General features: G+C 40.8%; 1 protein-coding gene across 4 annotated transcripts in view; it reads right to left on the reverse strand.

Annotated features, from left to right (window-relative positions):
• The window catches only part of SH3RF1 (SH3 domain containing ring finger 1), a 211066-nt gene that overhangs the window by 21787 nt on the left and 170107 nt on the right, over positions 1-19172 (reverse strand). For 2 of the 4 annotated variants that reach the window (XM_077279482.1, XM_077279480.1), the window contains 2 exons: positions 18323-18433; positions 8772-8926 (listed from right to left, as the gene is read on the reverse strand). In XM_077279482.1, the coding sequence (XP_077135597.1) occupies positions 8772-8926; positions 18323-18433 (266 nt within the window). The remainder of the gene's footprint in view (positions 1-8771; positions 8927-18322; positions 18434-19172) is intronic. The other 2 variants (XM_077279483.1, XM_077279481.1) reach the window with 1 other exon arrangement.

A 19172-nucleotide genomic window follows, 5' to 3' on the forward strand; every position in this document is an offset into this window, starting at 1 on the left:
TTGGACACCATGCCAAACGCCTGGAAGTCTTAGCTGTGAAAAATACAGCAGAGTCTCTGCACCGTCTCTTTCATCACTAAACATATAGTCTAGCACTAAAATTCTAGACACAATAAGTCTCACTTTTTAACTGAAAACATTTTCGTTTGTAGTCATTTGTACTGTAAGCCCAAGTGTTTTCCATTGAAATACAAACTTTGAAGTCTGCCCACCACACGTAATGATAACCACATGCAACAGGAACACTCTTATCCAATCAGGATAATCCACTTTCCTAACATATCTTATGGAGGCTCAACATCAGACCACATTTCATAATGATATTTATTTGGCCAGTCAATCAATAGCACTACATGTAATTGGGAAATCTTTAATTTTTGCTCCACATCTGGATTGAAGAAATCATTGAGCCAGAAGTTAGAAGAGGACATGCTGCCAGAGATATGCCGGAAACTCATGTAGCTGCTCAAAGGAGATCTCTCTTTAACGTAAAGATCATTTTAAATATGAAGAGAAAAATTAAAAACTTGGTACAAAATAGAAAATTGGGTACCTACCCATATATAGCTAATGATATTTATTGTACTACCTACCAGTGTAGCATGAGATAGGATGGAAGAATTGATATGTCACCATATGTTAAAATAAGAACGATATATGTAGAAACAATGAAAACACTAACTGCATATTCCAGGATTAAGGGGTATTCCTGTGTTTTAAAAGTGGTAATTCTAAGCACCACAGCAGAATGGACCTTCAGTGTGGTCCGATGGGTGTCCCAATTGCCGTCCTCCCACTAGCTTCATGTGGATGATGTGTCCTTTGTCATCCACACAGTGTCCCCCAATCATGCTCCTGTGCAGGCGTACTTCCTTCTGTCCTGCTGAGGGCAGAGCAAAGTACTGTAATGTGCATGCGCCAGGAGAGGCCACAGAGCGGGGATGACCCAGAAGTAAGGCTGATGCATGTGCATTACAATATTTTGCACTCATCTCAACATGGCAGAGAGAAGTACACCTGTGCATGAGTGCGATTGGGGACACTGTGTGGATGATTTAGGATGCGTTATCCACAAGAAGCAAGGCAGTAGGACAGTGCTTGCAACAAGCGAGGAGGTGCCAAAGCAAGACCAGTAAAGCCCACTGGGCTGGAATTCACAGTATGGGGGTATAATAAAAGTTATTTTTTGTGCTACGTAGAAGGGTTTGGGGACTTACATACTGCTTAGTACAATATTATAAAAAGAGGCCTTAAAGGTGGTGGTCGTACTTTATATTATATATTTATATAATAAAAAATAATAATAATAATAATATTGAGAAAACCTGGTGACAGGTTCTCTTTAAATAATTAGATAACCCTTTTCATTTACTTTGGACATTCTTACTTTGTTACAATGATTTAATAAAGATAGACTTATCCCAGGGTGGTGGGGAGAAACTGGCAGTGCCACTCCAGAGTAAATGAAGCATTACACAGAGCCAATGGAACTCAATGGGCTGTTTGTGTAATGCACCGATGTGCCAAATGCTCCAGAGCGACAGACGTCCTTTGTAGCCATTTTCCACTAAGAGAGGAAGGTTTTAAATATTACTTAACATGGTATTTGAAATGGAGTATTAAAAACAAAATTAATGACCTAGGATATCTTAGGATAGGTGAATGCTTAATCTGCCCCATATTATACACCTTGGATCAGAAGAGGCCAGACTGTCCCCTCAAAGGGTTTAACATTTTATTTAATAATGATAGCCTCCATATGGCCCAGCTTTGGAAGAGAAACCATGAGCCAGGGCACAAAAGACAATAGTCTTCCGAAGCAGACCAATCTTGAACAGGTACGTTTCTACTCAAAATGTAATATATTCGGTTTACAGTGATTTACTTTGCACAGAACTTTCAATCTATTCCATGTGTGGGCCTTTCTGGGTCAAGTACTTGAAAGGAAATCCCCCTCCTTTCATGATAAAAAAAAATAACTACGGTAACCTAGATAGAATGGACAACAAGATTCTGGAGTGGTGGAGAAAACAAGCTTGGAAACTGGAGGGAGCAGATGTGGAAACGATTCGATAAGGCTATAGCGCAGCATGGTATAGAGTCAGAAATGCTGGGCTCAGATATATAGTTTTCTAGCATTTGATTCAACATGTTCAAGTCATGATCAGTCTAAATTCTTCCAGGACTCATACCCAAAGGGCCCCATTCATTATTTACATTTTTAAGTCACTTTTTTTGTCTTGAGGTATTCACCCCCCTGGGGGATACAGGGGTGAGGTGCCAGTCCACGCCGTGATTTTTCTTTATACTGACTGGTATGTATATTATTTTCTATGCAGTGTGAATGTGCTCTCTATACAATCTTATGGACCTATGTGCCTAATGTAGGTGTTTGCACTTTATTTACTTGCACAGTCACCTTGATTTTTTTGTGATACCTGTTTCAGTTATAATGTCGATATATTTACACTATAGGCACCTATCACCTGGTTATCTAGGTGCGTGCTGAGTGCAGCACGGGGTATTTCCCTCTGTCGTTTTTAAGCCTGGAATTATTACTAATAAAGTTTGTGATATACATTTATCTGGACTATATGCTGCTTTCTTTCTACTGGTTTTTGTCGATTTAAATGCAGTGGTCCAATATGTCCCTCTTTTTGGTCCCATTTTTTCTGGACTAAATATACCCTACTTGGGTTCTACTATGATGTTGGTGACCTCATACTGTTCCACCCTAGTGTTTTATCCATACACATACAGCAGGAAAGAATATTTAGGATAGGTGTACATCTCAGATTGACCTATATGAGATCCAACATGTATTTCTCAAAAAACCTGAAACAGAATTAGAGGCTGACATTGATATACTAGCGTACAAGTACGAGGCATAGCCCTATTTTCACTCCGTGTGCAATTGGAGCCAATAGTAAGCATGAGCACATTTTACTATCCACAGAATGGACATTACTCCGAAATGCTCTGGGTATGTGCACACGATGCAGATTTAGTGCAGAATTGGCGCAGAACTGCAGCAGATTTTTCTGCTGCAGAAACGCTGCAGAACTGCACTGTGATATACAGCACAATGTAAATCAATGTGAAAAAAAAAAGCTATGCAGAAAAATCTGCGCAGAAATGCTGCAGATTTCAAAGAAGTGCACGTCGCTTCTTTTGTGCAGTTCTGCAGCGTTTCTGCGCAGATTTTTCTGCACCATGTGCACAGCTTTTTTTTTTTCACATTGATTTACATTGTACTGCACAGAAACTGCACAGAAACTGCACAGAAACTGCACAGAAACTGCACAGAAACTGCATCAAATCTGCAGATGCAGATTTAGTGCAGAAAATTCTGCACCACATTTCCTACGTGTGCACATAGCCTAAATCTTCATCAGATCATGAACAGCCATGGAGTCCTGCTGACTTAGACAGCTCCCCCCAAACACAAGCCCCATACATGAAAAGCTGTCAATCACTGTGTCTCCCACTATCCTGTGGTGCCCTCACATTGCGTAGCACTGGAGACCTGACGGGTCCACTTTATTTGCTAAGAACATGTCTTCCATTATCTGTCATACATTTTAGCTCTGAAATAAAGTCATTAAAGATGTGCAGGAATTTAACTGTAATAGGAAGTGGGAATATAGATCTCCCATGTAAGTAACTGTAGGCAAGCGCACTTAAAATGCCAGCAACAAATTAACCACAAACCACTAAATAAGAAAAGGTATGTAGGAGAGCTCTAGTCACAAATACACTTGTGTTTTCAGGGAGTACCACAAGCAGGGGGTAGTAGTTTTAGGTGGTCTTTTCACATAATAGATCACTAATCAGGGCCGGCGTCAACACCCAGCGTACCCGGGCGTGTGTCGGGGCCGTGGACAAAGGCGGAGGCCGACTCGTCGTCAGCGCCAGCACCGCCCTCCCGCATCGTACTTTCAGCTGTCCGGCATCCTGGATGCCAATCCAGTCGAAAACAATGATGGGAGAGGGAGCCGTCAGCTACGCTCCCTCTCTCATCATTCCCCCTCTTCATCTGAGCTCTGTGACGTCTCAGAGGAGAAGGCGCGATGACATCACTGCAGCACACCTTCTCTGCCGAGCAGTGCAGATGGTCAGAAGATGCTAAGGAGACCACAGAAGGGGGAACAGGGAGAGGGGAGTACTTGATTATTTATTTTTTATGTATGGAGCATTACCGTATATACTCGAGTATAAGCCGAGATTTTCAGCCCCAAAAAATGGGCTGAAAGTGCCCCTCTCAGCTTATACTCGAGTCATGGAAGGCGGGGGGTCGGCGGGTGAGGGAGAGCGACGCCTGTCAAATACTCACCTGCTCCCAGCGCTTCTGGCGCAGTCCCTGCATGTCCCACGGCATTGGGGCGCGGCAGCTTCTTCCCCTGTTCAGCTATCACTGGTACCGCTCATTAAAGTAATGAATATGGACTCCACTCCCATAGGGGTGGAGCCACATATTCATTACTGTAATGAGCGGTACCATGTGACCGCTCACTACAGGAAGAAGCTGTCGCTCCCAGAGACGTGGGACATGCAGGGACCACATCAGGAGCGCTGGGAGCAGGTGAGTATGTCATATTCACCTTTCCGCGTTCACGGCCGCCCTGTCTTCCGCATCCTCTACAGTGACTGTTCAGGTCAGAGGGCGCGATGACGTACTAGTGTGTGCGCTGCCCTCTGCCTGAACAGTCAGTGCGGAGAGACGGGACGCTGAGGAGTAGCGGGAAGCGACGAGAGGTGAGTATGTCATTTTTATTTTTAGTGCAGCAGCAGCATTACATGTGGCACAATGCTATATGGAGCGTCTATGGGGCCATAAAGAACTGCATGGAGCATTATATGGGGCATTATATGGGGCATCTATGGGGCCATAAAGAACTGCATGGAGCATTATATGGGGCATCTATGGGGCCATAAAGAACTGCATGGAGCATTCTATGGAGCGTCTATGGGGACATAACTGCATGGAGCATTATGTGGGGCATCTATGGGGCCATAAAGAACTGCATGGAGCATTATATGGAGCATCTATGGGGCCATAAAGAACTGCATGAAGCATTATATGGGGCATCTATGGGGCCATAATGAACGGTATGGAGAATTATATGGGGCATCTATGGGGCCATAAAGAACTGCATGAAGCATTATATGGGGCATCTATGGGGCCATAAAGAACTGCATGGAGCATTATATGGGGCATCTATGGGGCCATAATGAACTGCATGGAGCATTATATGGAGCATCTATGGGGCCATAAAGAACTGCATGCAGCATTATATGGGGCATTTATGGGGCCATAAAGAACTGCATGGAGCATTATATGGGGCATCTATGGGGCCATAAAGAACTGCATGGAGAATTATATGGAGCATCTATGTGGCCATAAAGAACTGCATGGAGCATTATATGGAGCATCTATGGGGCCATAAAGAACTGCATGGAGCATTATATGGGGCATCTATGGGGCCATAATGAACTGCATGGAGCATTATACGGGGCCTATTTTGTATGGAGCATCTTATGGGGCCATAATGAATAGTATGGAGCATTATATGGGACTCCTGATTCAATATGGATATTCAAAAACACTTAACCTACTGATGTCTCAATTAATTTTACTTTTATTGGTATCTATTTTTATTTTTGACATTTACCGGTAGCTGCTGCATTTCCCACCATAGGCTTATACTCGAGTCAATAAGTTTTCCCAGTTTTTTGTGGCAAAATTAGGGGGGTCGGCTTATACTCAGGTCGGCTTATACTCGAGTATATACGGTGTATTGTATGGAGCAATATATGGGGCCCATTATACTGTATGGAGCAATATATGGGGCCCACTACCGGTTGCATGTAAAAGTTTGGGCACCCCTGGTCAAAATTACTGCCATTGTGAACTGTTAAGCAAGTTGAAGATTGATTGAATGATTTCTAAAAGGCCTAAAGTTAAAGATTACACATTTCCTTTGTCTTTTAGACAAAAAGAAAATATTGTCTTTTTTTATATTGAAAAAATTATAAAAAGTAAAATAGGTTGATGCAAAACTTTGGGCACCTCTGGGAGATTTATGTGTTCAGATAACTTTGCCCAAGGTTTCAGACCTTAATTAGCTTGTTAGGGTTATGGCTTGTTCACTATCATCGTTAAAGGTACCGTCACACTAAGCGACGCTGCAGCGATACAGACAACGATGCCGATCGCTGCAGCGTCGCTGTTTGGTCGCTGGAGAGCTGTCACACAGACCTCTCTCCAGCGACCAACGATGCCGAGGTCCCTGGGTAACCAGGGTAAACATCGGGTTGCTAAGTGCAGGGCCGCGCTTAGTAACCCGATGTTTACCCTGGTTACCAGTGTAAAATGTAAAAAAACAAACAGTACATACTCACCTTCGCGTCCCCCGGCGTCCGCTTCCTGCACTGACTGAGTGCCGGCCCTAACAGCAGAGCGGTGACGTCACCGCTGTGCTGTGCTTTCACTTTACGGCCAGCGCTCAGTCAGTGCAGGAAGCGGACGCCGGGGGACGCGAAAGTGAGTATGTAGTGTTTGTTTTTTTACATTTTACACTGGTAACCAGGGTAAACATCGGGTTACTAAGCGCGGCCCTGCGCTTAGTAACCCGATATTTACCCTGGTTACCATTGTAAAACATCGCTGGTATCGTTGCTTTTGCTGTCAAACACAACGATACACGGCGATCTGACGACCAAATAAAGTTCTGAACTTTAATCAATGACCAGCGATATCACAGCAGGATCCTGATCGCTGCTGCGTGTCAAACACAACGATATCGCTAGCAACGTCACGGATCGCTAGCGATATCGTTTAGTGTGACGGTACCTTAAGAAAGGCCAGGTAATGCAAATTTCCCAGCTTTATAAAAACCCAGCCTCCTCTAATCTTGTGCCAAAAAACAGCAACCATGGTTTCTTCTAAGCAGTTGCTTAGCACTCTGAAAATGGTGGAGGCCCACAAAGCAGGAGAAGGGTATAAGAAGATTGCAAAGCGTTTTCAAGTTGCCCTTTCTTCAGTTTGAAATGTAATGGCAGTTAACAGGAACAGTGGAGGTCAAGATAAGGTCTGGAAGACCAAGCAAAATTTGAAAAAGCTGAAATTGAAAAGAGGACGGCTTCTACAAAACGATAATGATCCTCAACACACGTCAAAGTCCACAATAGACTACCTCAAAAGGCGCAAGCTGAAGGTTTTACAATGGCCATCACAGTCCCCTCATCTGAACATCACTGAAATCCTTGGCTAGACCTTAAAATAGCAGTGTATGCAAGACGACCCAGGAATCTCACAGAACTGAAAGAATTTTCCAAGGAAAAAAGGATGAAAACCCCTCAAACAAAATTGAAAGACTCTTGGTTAGCTACAAAAAAACATTTAAAAGCTGTGATATTTTCAAAAGTTAGTGCTACTAGGTACTAACCATGCAGGGTACCCAAACTTTTGCATCAGCCTATTTTCCTTTTTGCAATTTTTAAAATGTAAACTATGACAATATATATATTTTTGCCTAGAATACAAAGGAAATGTGTCATCTTTACCTTTAGACCTTTTAGAGATCATTTCATCTTCAACTTGCTTAACAGTTCACAATAACAGGAATTTTGACCATGGGTCCTCAAACTTTTACATGACACTCTATGCTATATGGAGCCATTATACTGAACGGAGAAATATATGAAGCCAATTATACTGTATGGAGGACTATATGGACCCATTATACTGTATGGAGCAATATATGAGGCCCATTATACTGAATGGAGGACTATATTGGGCATTATACTGTATGAAGCAATATACATGGCCCATTATACTATATGGAGCAACATACGGGGCCGATTATACTGTATGAAACAATATAATGAGCCCATTATACTGTATGGAGTACTATGTGGTGCCTATAATACTGTATGGAGGACTATGTGGTGCCCATTATACTGAATAGAGCAATATATGGGGCCCATTATAACTAGAACTACCAATGGAGTCATTTTGACTCCTCGCAATTTTTATTTCTCTTCTGTGACTAAATTTTTCTGAATTTCGGCCTGAGACTCGGTGACTTTTACTCATTTAGGATGTGAAAAAAGATTTTGTGACAATAAATAATTTTGGAAAAAAATGTACATTTTTTTTCAAAATGTACCTTTAATTACAAAAGGGAGGCATTTTGACTCCCTACTATATCTTGCTACTCTTTGTCGATAAATGTTATTATTTCTTTTAGTTTTCATTTTCTTGTATGTTTAGAAAAAATGATGGCTTAGACTTAGAATAATTAGCATTTTTGCAAATATACTTGACATACATTGGACATATACAGGACATCCGTCAGTGAACCAATGAACTCTCGAGTGGACTACAACATTTCTGTAGAATACGGCCTGCAGTTTTGCTAATATGGCTAGAAGAAGTGCACTAAAGCCTGACGATAATCTTGCTATTTTGCATTCTATACATTCTATAAATTAAAGTTACAACAATACCAGGAGCAAGAAACTAAAAAAAACAAAAAACAAACCAGGAGTCAATATGACTCCATTCAGTAGTTCTAGGGGGTGACCAGTCCGGTAGTCCTAGTGTTATACTGTATGGAGAACTATGTGGTGCCAATAATACAAAAGGGGCCCACTGAGACTATTTAGCCCACGAAAAACTTAAGCCAGCCCTGTCACAACTGTAGAATCATCACATCGATAAGACATACCTTGCCTTTTCTGTTAGTACCCGGCCTTTGAATACTTACACACTTGGTCGAGAGGACGGCCTGAGGTGTGTGACTTGTTCAGCAGGACCACCAGTTAATCTCTGTCCAGCAGTAGAAGATGTCACCCCAGAAGTTGTGGAGACGATAACAGCAGCAGTCAGGGGCGGAGGAGGGAGGAGAGGAGGATTCATGTCCTAAATAGAAAAGTGAATAGCAGTTCAAAATATAGAGTGTATCATGATTTACTATAGGCAGTTCTACAAAAGGTATGTGAAGGCAAGAACCGTAAGAGTATGTGCACATGGCTTCTGTTAGACATCTTCTTTAACGTCCTGAGTATTGCTTTGGTGTCGGCTTGGTCTCTGGCTTTTTAGTTTTAAATTCAGACAGAAGCCACCAGAAGGATGGACAGGTCACTTCTTTTAGATGTTTCACAACTTCCAACGCCTAAAGTTACGTTACAAAAGACGGAACATGTGCACAGCAAGTCATTTTAATAGACGTTCATTCTTTTTGGCTTTTCTTAGCCCTTTTTGAGGTGGATTCCAGACAGAATTTGCCTGAAAAAGACACTGTGTTCACATACCCTACGAGGGTTAGTATCTTATATCCTGAGAAGATCATGGTAGACATGAAGTGTAGCATTTCATTCCAAGGATCCATGTATACATTTTACCCTTTATCTCTCACAAAATCTCACAAGTAACAAGCTTTTCCGGATAACACAGACAACATCCACTCAGTATTTCTGGATTTTTATTAAACAAGAAATACAGGAAAGACTCATATCAAGTTTTATAAGAAGTCAACTGAGGTAATTCATTTTAGGCAGACTCAACAAACTAAGAAATCAAAACTGAATTGTCTCCTGTAACATAGTTGTCATTCATTGTAGTTCTCCTACTGTTGACTGATTAGATGATATTATACAGAACATACTAACTATACATTCTCAGAGGAACGGATAGAACTAAAGGAGATGCTAAATCTGTGGAAGCACCCAACCCTGGAGCCAAAGGAGACACAAGAGCCTCTCTGCTGGCTGGATGACCGCATCAGTGGCAGGTCTTTTGGGTGTTCCTGGTATTCTGTGGTCTATAGAAGGACAACGTATTGACAGTTGTCAGAGGCATGAGTGACTGGTCTGGGATCACGGATGTGCATTGGAAGTGAAGGCTAGAAGTTTGGTCAATGTTACAGAAGAGCTACTTTAGCACAGACCGTTAAGAATGGTAATGCTGGCTATGTTAGAAAGGCGTCAAACTACACAGTGCATAACGGTACAGTGTGCTACATAATATTAGACATGGTGTTTAAATGTTATGACTGATCAGTGTACTTGACAGTTAATTAAAAGCCTGAGAACCATCCAGCTAATCCTCTGATTACGAGCTTGTCTTGCTCTTGGATTAAAATCAGCAATTAACTGCAACCCTCAAATTAAACAACATTACTAGCAGCAGCTACTGAAAAAAGTTGTGCTGAAAACAGGACTGTGCAAAACGTCTAGGCAAGATGTCCGTTTCATCTGCTGCAATGTGTCCTCGGCCAACATTGTGTCTACAGTCCTCAACATAGCTCATTTCTTGGTGCTTCTTCAAAAGAGCAACACAACTGGAAACCCCAGTTTGATTAGAACATTTTGTCTGGAAAAGGACTTACTGATACAGAAACATTTTTGTATCTTATTGCCGTGCTCAGTCATGGAGTATATGACCTGTGACATGAATCTGTCTTCCAAAACCTCACCTTTGTAGCAAAGGTTGGCTGTTCCTCACCCAGTTTTAAACTTCCTATGCGGCTGCTTTTGCTTCACTTAATGACTATGTTTCATCCTATATATGAAAATGATAATTTCCACTTCAAGAATCGGTTACGGGTACACCAAACTAAAGTCCTACCAAATACCTGACCTTGTGTACAGTTGTGTGAGTGTACCTAGAAGAACAGATACTGTACTAAATGCAGAGAATGGTCACACCAATCACTGATTTCATTTAGATTTCTCTTTTGTTTATTCACTTTGCGTTTTTGTTAAATGATAAAAATAAACACTTATTTTTTAAAAACATTATTAAAAAGCAATTTTTTTCCACAATTGCCTAAAACTTTCACACAGTACTGTATGTGAAATATGGAGATTAATGATACCCGTACGCTGTACAAATTAATGTCACATCTTTTTAAAACTAGTCTCCAAAGCATGGCACGTTAACTGCGCCATACCTGAAACCATGGCATCAAGGAACAGACAAGCATTCCCCTTTGATCTACAGGCGGCTATTGTTCATACAATCACTGTTGTGTTCTTGTAATTGCTTATTCATATTTCCATTCTTTGATATGTATAAGAACAGAGGATAGAAACAACGTAAAAGGCACATAAGACTCTCTTTGATAACCGGTAATACAGTTGTGAGATGTTAATCCATAAAGCATCAGGCAGCCTTATAAGAGTCTCGGTACCAAGACTCAAGAGGCAATGTCAAAACAAAGGACACAAAGCTTAATTCCACGCTACATCTTCACCAACAAGAGCTGGAATAAAAAAGAAGAGACTAAATCTGATTAAGGAAATCGGAATTATACATCAAGTAAAATAATAATCTGGATAAAATATTCTAATCCACGTGGCAGCTCAACACCTCAGGGCTTTATTAATAAGCGACATTTGTCTTCTTCTTGAGAAGATAATTGTATTTGGCCGTGTGATTCTAAATAACATCGCCAGCTTTCTTCCAGCAGAAGTTCCTTGCATGTTCTGGATGTAACATAAAAAAGTAATGAACAGTATAGAAGAGAACACAGGCGGCTCAAAGCACTGATATGTCTATTACCGTAACTAAAGCCATTTATGTTCATGGGAGGTTTACGCGTTTCTGGGGTTAATGTCGAACCCAGTCATTATCTTTCCTGTTTAGATTTGTTTGGGAACATTCACAGTGATCCATACGCCAACATTCAAGATATCCTGGAAAAAGTTCAAGTATTTTGGATACCGGCAGACAAATGTAGCTTTCATTTTAGTAAATAGGTGACTGGCTCTATTCCGTCTCTGACGATGGATCTGGCACACAAATCAAAGCCGCTCTGTTTCAAGAATTCCTGCGCTCCCTTATTTTCTTACATGTGATAACGCCTTTCAGGTGACCTGTGTAATACTAATCTATGATGCCTAAATGTCAGGCATTCTTTTAGTGTCTACCCACCAGGAAACTATACAATAAAAGTAACCCCTGATGTATGCTTCCAATAAGCCTATTAATCCAGGGTTATACATTACAGTATCATATACACTGGAAACAAATGGAGAATCCTAAGAATTTAGGATGTTGATGTTCTATTTGTGACGTCAACAAGTATTACACTAAAAGTCCTCATATACTTTAGATAAAAGTCATCTTGTACGTAGGACTACCGACTGTCCCCCCAATAGATTATACAAGAGGACATAAGGAGAGGGTGTTTGGTATTCAATCGGACAATCCTTTTGTTCCTCATGTTCAAAGAGAACACAGCCGAGGGTTCCGGTGTATGGGGGAGTTGGGAGAGCTAGCTGTTGGCTGAAGGGTCATTTGACTAACAGCCATCTAATGTGTATAAGACAAGAAAGCAGAACTACATACTCCATACAAGATTTCTCCCGCACATCCTTCCTACTGTGGAACTCTCTACCCCAACATATCAGACTCAAGAGTAGGGAGTGATAGTCGTTGGCCAAACGGGTATTCATCTGATAGCCAGCTCTACTGATGCAGGCCTTAAACTGGTATATGGATATTCTGTCTCATCCATCTTTTTCCCTTGCGTTGGGACACACTCCTACACGTTGGGTTGTTGGCCAGTATCAGCCAACAGAACAGATAACTGTCAAAATGAACATTTTTTTATCTTACTATTTTTAATTCTGATTACCATCATGCACGGCTTGAAGAACTGCAACACAACAGATGGCAATTTAAGAAGGTTCTCAGCAACCATGACAATGCCATAGTGCTCCCATCCATCTTGATTTACAGGAAACTTGTGAGGTAATAAGCCTTAGGATTGATGGGGGTCTCAGAGGCCAAACCTTCCCAGGTCACAACAGTACACCATGTATTAGGATTTGACATAATATTGCAAAATGGGTATAAACATTTAAAGGGAACCTGTCACCACAAAATGGAAGTTGAGCTAAGCCCACCGGCATCAGGGGCTTATCTACAGCATTCTGGAATGCTGTAGATAAGCCCCGATGTAACCTGAAAGATGAGAAAAAGAGTTTGGTTTATACCCACCCAGGGGCGGTCCCGCTGCGGTGAGCGTCGCGGTCCGGTCTGGGGCCTCCCATCTTCTTACGATCACGTCCTCTTCTTGTCTTCACGCTGCAGCTCCGGGGCAGGCGTATTTTGTCTGCCCTGTTGAGGGCAAAGTACTGCAGTGCGCAGGCTCCGGGAAAGGTCAGAGAGGCCCGGCGCCTGCGCACTGCAGTACTTTGCTCTGCCCTCAACAGGGCAGACAAAGTACGCCTGCGCCGGAGCGTGAAGACAAGAAGAGGACGTCATCGTATGAAGATGGGAGGCCCCGGACCAGACCACAATGCCTATTGGACCGGACCACAGCGGGACCACCCACCCAGGTGAGTATAATATAACCTCTTTTTCTCATCTTTCAGGATACATCGGGGGCTTATCTACAGCATTCCACAATGCTGTAGATAAGCCTCTGATGCCAGTGGGCTTAGCTCATCTTCCATTTTGGGAGTGACAGGTTCACTTTAAGTACTGTGAGACAATGCTGGTGGCACTTCTCTCCTAAAGAAAAAATAGAGTGATCTAGAAAAATGGGTACTTTCCTGCACCCATACCCTGAATTGGCACAATAAAAAAACCATAACAGAAAAGGTTGTGTATCTTAAGTGACACTGTATAGTACACAAAGGCCAATGTAGTTCTCTAAACATCCCTTGATTTTTGCTTTGGGGTAATCAAATTGTTTTTGTGCTCTGGTGCTTTTATGCTTATTACACATTCTTGTGTCTATTATTCAATGAACTTCTGAATTATATATCTTCCAGCACATTGTATAGTTAGGGATTCTCCCTCTGGCCCTTTTTTTAAGTATAATAAATATAGAGGACAGCCGAAAAATAATTCTAGAGGTGATATCTTAACTGTCAAATCAAGTGTAAAATGCACAGAAACAGCATAGGATAAGCAAATATAGCAGAATGTCTCACACAGAGGTGAATAAGGAGCCCATATTCATCCATGGGGACTCTGTATTCCTCCGATTACACACTGACGGTTCTGATTATACATTCATCCAGAAGAAAGACAACTGTATGACTTTCCATGTTGCTTCTCCCCTAAAAACAATCTCTCTCTAATACAGAAGTTTGAGAAGAGAATTATTGTCAATTCAATCCTTTCCATGGCAGTACCCATCGCAGCTGACCCAAACTGGTGCAGTTTGGAGGCTTTCAACTTCATAAAACAATTGATGTTCCTTCAGTCAGGTTTCCATAGATTTTTGATGGACCTCAAATACATGGACAGGGATACTAAGTGATCAATAACGATATGTCATGCTCTGTTAATAGCTAATGTAAATATAGGGAATGTAACACCAATAGAAAGGTACAGGATCTATTGATTTTCCCATCTTTGATGAAGAATGGGAATACAGTTGGATATGAAATCAAGCTCTTCACAGCAGCAGAAGAGGGGATTCAAAATACAATAGGGCTAATTGGCTCACATATAGTTAAAAGATACCTGTACTAAAGATTGGTTGCACTTCCTACATTTTAACAATCTGAAACTTTATAGGAAAGCAACCATAAAAGCCTACTCAAAAGAAATAAAATCAAATGCAAACATTGCACCAGAACTTGTTTTTTACGCCATGACCGGCATGTTAACCAATAGGGCCAAGTACATTAATGTCTGGATCGGATGTATCAAGACAGTACTCCCACAGTTAAGTCAAATAGTATTTAATAATAAAAAATAAAAGTGCAACACACAAGTACGGACAATAATTCATAAATAATTCACTATCTAAAGAATATAAAATAAGTAAGCAGTGACACGGCAATAAAGTGGCATGTGCACAGTTACCTAGGTAAACTGTCCCACAGAACGTGTCAGGTAGGAATGAGAACCCCATGTGTTTCGCCATAGAAAATGGCTTTCTCAGGGGTGCAGATGTGATACGGTATACTAGAAGGTTGAATATCTTTCACATTTGAAATACAATTGTTTTTTATTTTTCTCCCATTGGCCCAGACAACCCATTTAATGTTGGATGCTCTATCCATCTGTAGCACACCTGGAATAGCCCTAGAATTGCTAAGTAGGCTTTTTTTTACATAGCTGCTTAATAGTCATGTGTACAACAGCAGAACTTGGAAGGAAGATTTCAGAAGCCAAAGACAACATTACACAAAGAATATGTATAATGGAACATAAAAAGCTCAGTCTGTATAACAAACCGTATTTTACAGATTTACTTAACATTTAATTTTGCAGATTCAAGTTCCTTTGTAGCTCAGCACTACTTAGCCCTGTGATCTTTTATGGCCTCCTTTGGCAGGCTTTAATGGCTAGAGTTCATGTAATACAATAATTGCATGCAGGCTCTCTGCTTATTAATTTAGTGTAGTCTCTCAGCTGCACTTACTTCCTCTAGCAAATTATCCGCTTATGAGTCATTGATGGCCCGTATTATTAAAGAAGCACTGCCATCAAAGTTTTTATCCTCGTAATATATCGCAATCATCATATCATGTAGCACTGTGCACTTACAATTGCTTATGTAGAAACAGGAAGTCTTTTGTCCCTGCAGAAATCATTCCCCCCTTCAACTCCTGACCCAGCTGCTCCCTCCTCCCCCTGCCAGAGACTTTTGCAGTGACTTTTGACTCACGCAGGGAAAATTGACCTCTTGTTTCTACATAGACCTTAGAAGGAGTCAGCTAGACTGTGATGTCAGAATTCCTTCTTGGCAGCCCGGGCAATCTTTTTTCATGGATCCAACCAGTCATCATTTTTAACTTTCTAAAATAATCCAATCCTGGTGAAGAAATGCTGCAGCCAAAAAGCAATTATTTTCTACCCAGCCAGTAAATCTCAGCATTGAAGGGGAAAATATTGATTGCCCAATAGAAAATCTTTGTCCCTCGGCACTGGCTTCTGCACAAGTGAATACTTCATGGATCAAGGTGGGAAAAGTTAAACAATATATTAACCTGACAGCGGCCAAATAACGTAAATTTACGGGTTTATAGAGAGTGAGCTCAGGAACTGAGCCTGCACCATAACCAACGGATGATCACTGTGTTACACAGCCAGCCTCTACTTCTAACAGCTGAAGCTCTGATAAATGCTGTTTAACCATTTATATGCCGTTGTCAATCACCAACAGTGGCATTAAAAAATCAGCATTGCCCGGGTGTGCCGACACTGCCTCTCATTATTCCCCTGAGACAGGGTTGCAAGCAATTGATTGGCTGACATGGCAGGTGGGGCCTGCCGAAGGCCTCTGAAACTGCCATTGTGAAGCTCAGCAATTGTAGTAGTGCAGCATATAGTATAGGATATTGCAAGTTCAAGTGCCCTAAGACTAAAAAAAAAAAAAATTAAACAAATATAAAAGTTTAAATCACCCTGCCTTTCCCATTTAAAGAATAAACATACTTCACATAATTGCATCCATGAAGGTTCAATCTATCAATATATAAAATTATTTTAACAATAAGATAAATGTCAAAAGAAAAATAAGTGTCCAAACACAAAAAGAGGTTTTTTTTTCAATTGCTGAACGGCCCATAAAAAAGCAAGAATAGGAGATAAAAACATAGTATGTAAGCCAAAATGGTGTCAATAGAAATTCTCATGTCAATGCACATCTCCATTGTTGGGAAAATAGGAAAAATTACAGGTCTCAAAAAATGGTGACACAAACCAACTTTTTCTTTTACAAAGTTATGAATTTTAACATTAACATTTAAAAAAAAAAAAAACAACCTTTCACATTTGTTAGTCATACTGACCTGAATAATATCATACTATCAGGTCATTTTTACTATATAACTATATAATGAATGCCGTAAGAGCAAAACTCCTAAAAACAATGGTGGAATTTTAATTTTTTTCTACACCAATTTAACACATTTGGATTTTTTTTCTCATTTTTCAGTAAAGTGATTGGTGTCATACAAAACTACAACAGGACGGACCATGGCAAGAATGTTCTTTGGTGGATCTCATGAGACACGGGGTTTCCAGTTGACCTCGCTCCAATTTACCTGTGCTGTTTTTTTTTTTATATCGCTAGTTTGAAGTCTAGCTGAATTTATGATGTAAAATTGTAATGGGGCCACATGTAGACATGTATTTGCTCGGCCATATCACATTACCTCTGATTGTTCTAATTCTACAAATTAAACTTATCTAAGTGTACTTTAAGTAGAAAGCTCTGAGTGCTTTGGACAGCTTGGGGTAATGGGTGATGTATCTGGTATTTCCAGACAAATGACTGTGGTTGTTAAAATTAAAGCTGGAGGTATTGTAGCTCATATATTAGGGAGCAGCCCCATTATGTGCACTACCCTCATATATTGTAATTAGATAGAGTGATCCCACCAAGGAGAGGGGAAGTTGCAGGGAATTCCAATTTATTTAGATCTTGTTTCAAAAAATATATATTAAGCCTACCGATTTCTAAAAAAGCAAGACTATATGAAAACCCTCTTAGGCTCTAAAGCCTACTGCTTCCTCCATCAGAAAAATGTAATCTTCAATTTCCTCTGAGTTGTAGAGTGGAGAGAATTAAAACTGGACGGTCTCCAATAAAAAAAAAAAAGATGTAAAAAATATTTCCACAAAAAAAACCCCAAAGCATTTTCAAGAATAGCTTATGCTTAAGTAAGATCGAAAAAGTTTAAGAAAAAAAAAAAAAAAGAGGTTCAGTTTAGGGGCAGAAGATAGTGAAGACAAAGGAATGATTCCCAACAGTGAGAATAAGCTTAAAGGACTTATCTAGGACTATTTCATTTATTATATCCGGCCTAGGAACTAACAGGCAAGTAGTTGCTAACTACCTGCCTGTTTTGCCAGGTACTGATCTCTGCCGGTATAGAGTGGTCACATACCACGCCTGTCGGAGATTCAGTGGAGGTTCACTGACATCACTTCAGAAGAGCAGTGGCTTGTCTCCCACTCTGCTATGTTGACGGGCCGTCTCTGTTGATGTCATACTGATTGACAGCAAGCTCCCCGCTGCCTAACTGCAGGGAGCCAGCTGTCAATCATCGTAACATTGGAAGTCAGGCCCCATTGACAAAACAGTCATGAACAATAAAGCTGCTCTGCTGATGTGGAGCAGCTGAATCACTGGCAGGTGTGGTCAGGGAGTGCTCTGAGCCGGCGACGGATAGAACAGGCAGTTAGTTGCCTCCATTATCAACTACCTGCCTGTTTGTTTGTTTTTTAATATGGACCTAATATCTAAGTCCTGGACAACTCCTTTAGTACTAGTTTACAGAGAAGAGTTGAGGTCCAGATTTGAACCCAGAGCAGAAACTCTTAAAGCCTACTACTTACTCCCAGAGCAGCTTGGTAGGTGATTTCCGGTGGAAATGTAAAAGCAGGGCCAGTAACCACAGGGCTGCTCGGGGGTGGGGTCACAATAAGCCCTGTAGTACTGATATGGACCTGACAGAAATAAAACACAAGGACACAAATGAATAAACCGATTATGTTTCAGCAGGTTGTTCATTAATATATGGAAAAAAATTGCTTAACCAGTAGTAAAAATAAAGGCTCTATGAAAAAAAAACAGATGAACCAGATATAAATATTGGTTATTACTAGTGATGAGCGAGTGTACTCGTTGCTGGGGTTCTCCCGAGCACGCTCAGGTGATCTCAGAGTATTTGTTAGTGTTCAGAGATTAAGTTTTCATTGCCTCAGCTGAATGATTTACAGCTAGTAGCCAGCCTGAGTACATGTGGGGGTTGCCTGGTTGCTAGGGAATCCCCACATGTAATCAAGCTGGCTAATAGCTGTAAATGATTCAGCTGCGGCGAAGAAAACTAAATCTCCAAGCACTAACAAATACTCGGAGACCACCCGAGCAACGAGTATACTCGCTCATCACTAGTTATTACTACTATTATTAATATCAGGGCAACATTTATATACGTATAATGATGTGTATGTGTAATAAAAGTAAAATTCCTATTTAAAGAGCTTTCCTTTAACATAGCTGACTATAGGCTAAGTACAATGCCCAAAAAAATACCCAATACCTGATGTATGGATTGAAATGTAGGAAATTATAGGCACGGATTGGATAAAGAATTTAAAGATTAATTCTAGATCAAATTTATTGTCTATTGGAAAACGTCCAAAAGTAAACGGGTCTGTGGTTTTTTTTATGAAAATCACGGCT

The sequence above is a fragment of the Ranitomeya variabilis genome, chromosome 1 (assembly GCF_051348905.1).
Source record: "Ranitomeya variabilis isolate aRanVar5 chromosome 1, aRanVar5.hap1, whole genome shotgun sequence".
Lineage (NCBI taxonomy): Eukaryota > Metazoa > Chordata > Amphibia > Anura > Dendrobatidae > Ranitomeya > Ranitomeya variabilis.